The sequence below is a fragment of the Penaeus vannamei genome, chromosome 16 (genome assembly GCF_042767895.1).
Source record: "Penaeus vannamei isolate JL-2024 chromosome 16, ASM4276789v1, whole genome shotgun sequence".
Classification (NCBI taxonomy): Eukaryota; Metazoa; Arthropoda; class Malacostraca; order Decapoda; family Penaeidae; genus Penaeus; species Penaeus vannamei.
The window spans coordinates 28,771,341-28,772,275 of record NC_091564.1 but is presented as its reverse complement, the minus strand read 5'-3'; the positions used below and the strand labels follow the sequence as shown (position 1 = coordinate 28,772,275).

General features: G+C 42.4%; 1 protein-coding gene across 1 annotated transcript in view; it reads right to left on the bottom strand.

Annotated features, from left to right (window-relative positions):
* Nucleotides 1-808: 808 nt before the first annotated feature.
* LOC138864462 (piggyBac transposable element-derived protein 4-like) overlaps nt 809-935 on the bottom strand; it is a 372-nt gene continuing 245 nt past the window's right edge. The window contains exon 1 of the mRNA XM_070131587.1: nt 809-935. This exon is cut by the window's right edge and continues 245 nt beyond it. Coding sequence (XP_069987688.1) covers nt 809-935 — 127 coding nt within the window.

Genomic DNA, 935 nt, shown 5'->3' with positions numbered 1-935 from the left:
ATATATATATATATATCCCCTTGGAGCCGGTTATTATTTTGGGGGGGCGCATCATCCCGCCAGGCGGTCCGCTAAGCGGGTTGGGTCTCCCCGGTGTCCTTGAGAATTTTGAGCTCGATCGGGCGAGCGGTTTCTCGGAAACTGCACATCGCTGTATGTCGATAGTTGGAGTCTTATTGTAGCCATATACTATGATCTATGTAGGACTTTACTGACTTTTATTGTTGAATAGACTTCATATTTTCTACTTGTGTGTGTCAGATTACTGTGTAAAGGAAGTTATGTGTTTTCACGGGAGAAGAGAAATTCAGATTTTTTGTTTTGTTTTATTTCTCTAAAAATGAATGAAAACAAACAAAATCTACAATATTTACAAGACATTTACAATATTTACAAGATATTTACAATATTCACAGGACATGTACAACATTTACAAATTTACGATATTTACAAGACATTCACGATATTTACAAGACATACACAATATTTACAACACATACACACAATATTTACATCACCTTATCAAAATTTCATGCTTCAGGGAGCATGTAGAGTGGCGTGGTACTCCTTGAAGCATGGTGACGCACACAAGGAAACTCCACAGGTGCGACACATCACGTCTCCTTCCTCTTCTTATTTCTTTTCCAACACTGGGAACATCGTCGCCATCTTCGGAGGGGAGTGTCCTCTGGCATGTGTGGGGCAGCAGGGGCAGCAGGGGCAGCAGGGGCAAAGCGAGCACGGGTGATGCGGTTCCTCCTTCCTCGGCGGTCTTCCTCCTTCAGGAGACATCTCACAAATTCTACCTTTAATTCTTGTTGAGCCATTTTTCCGCCAAGGAACCGGTGTACAGCCAGGGAGTTGACCACAGCCATGTCCAAAAGGTTGAAAAATATTTTTTTTTGTACCATTTGATGGTTTTTCGCGTGGACTTG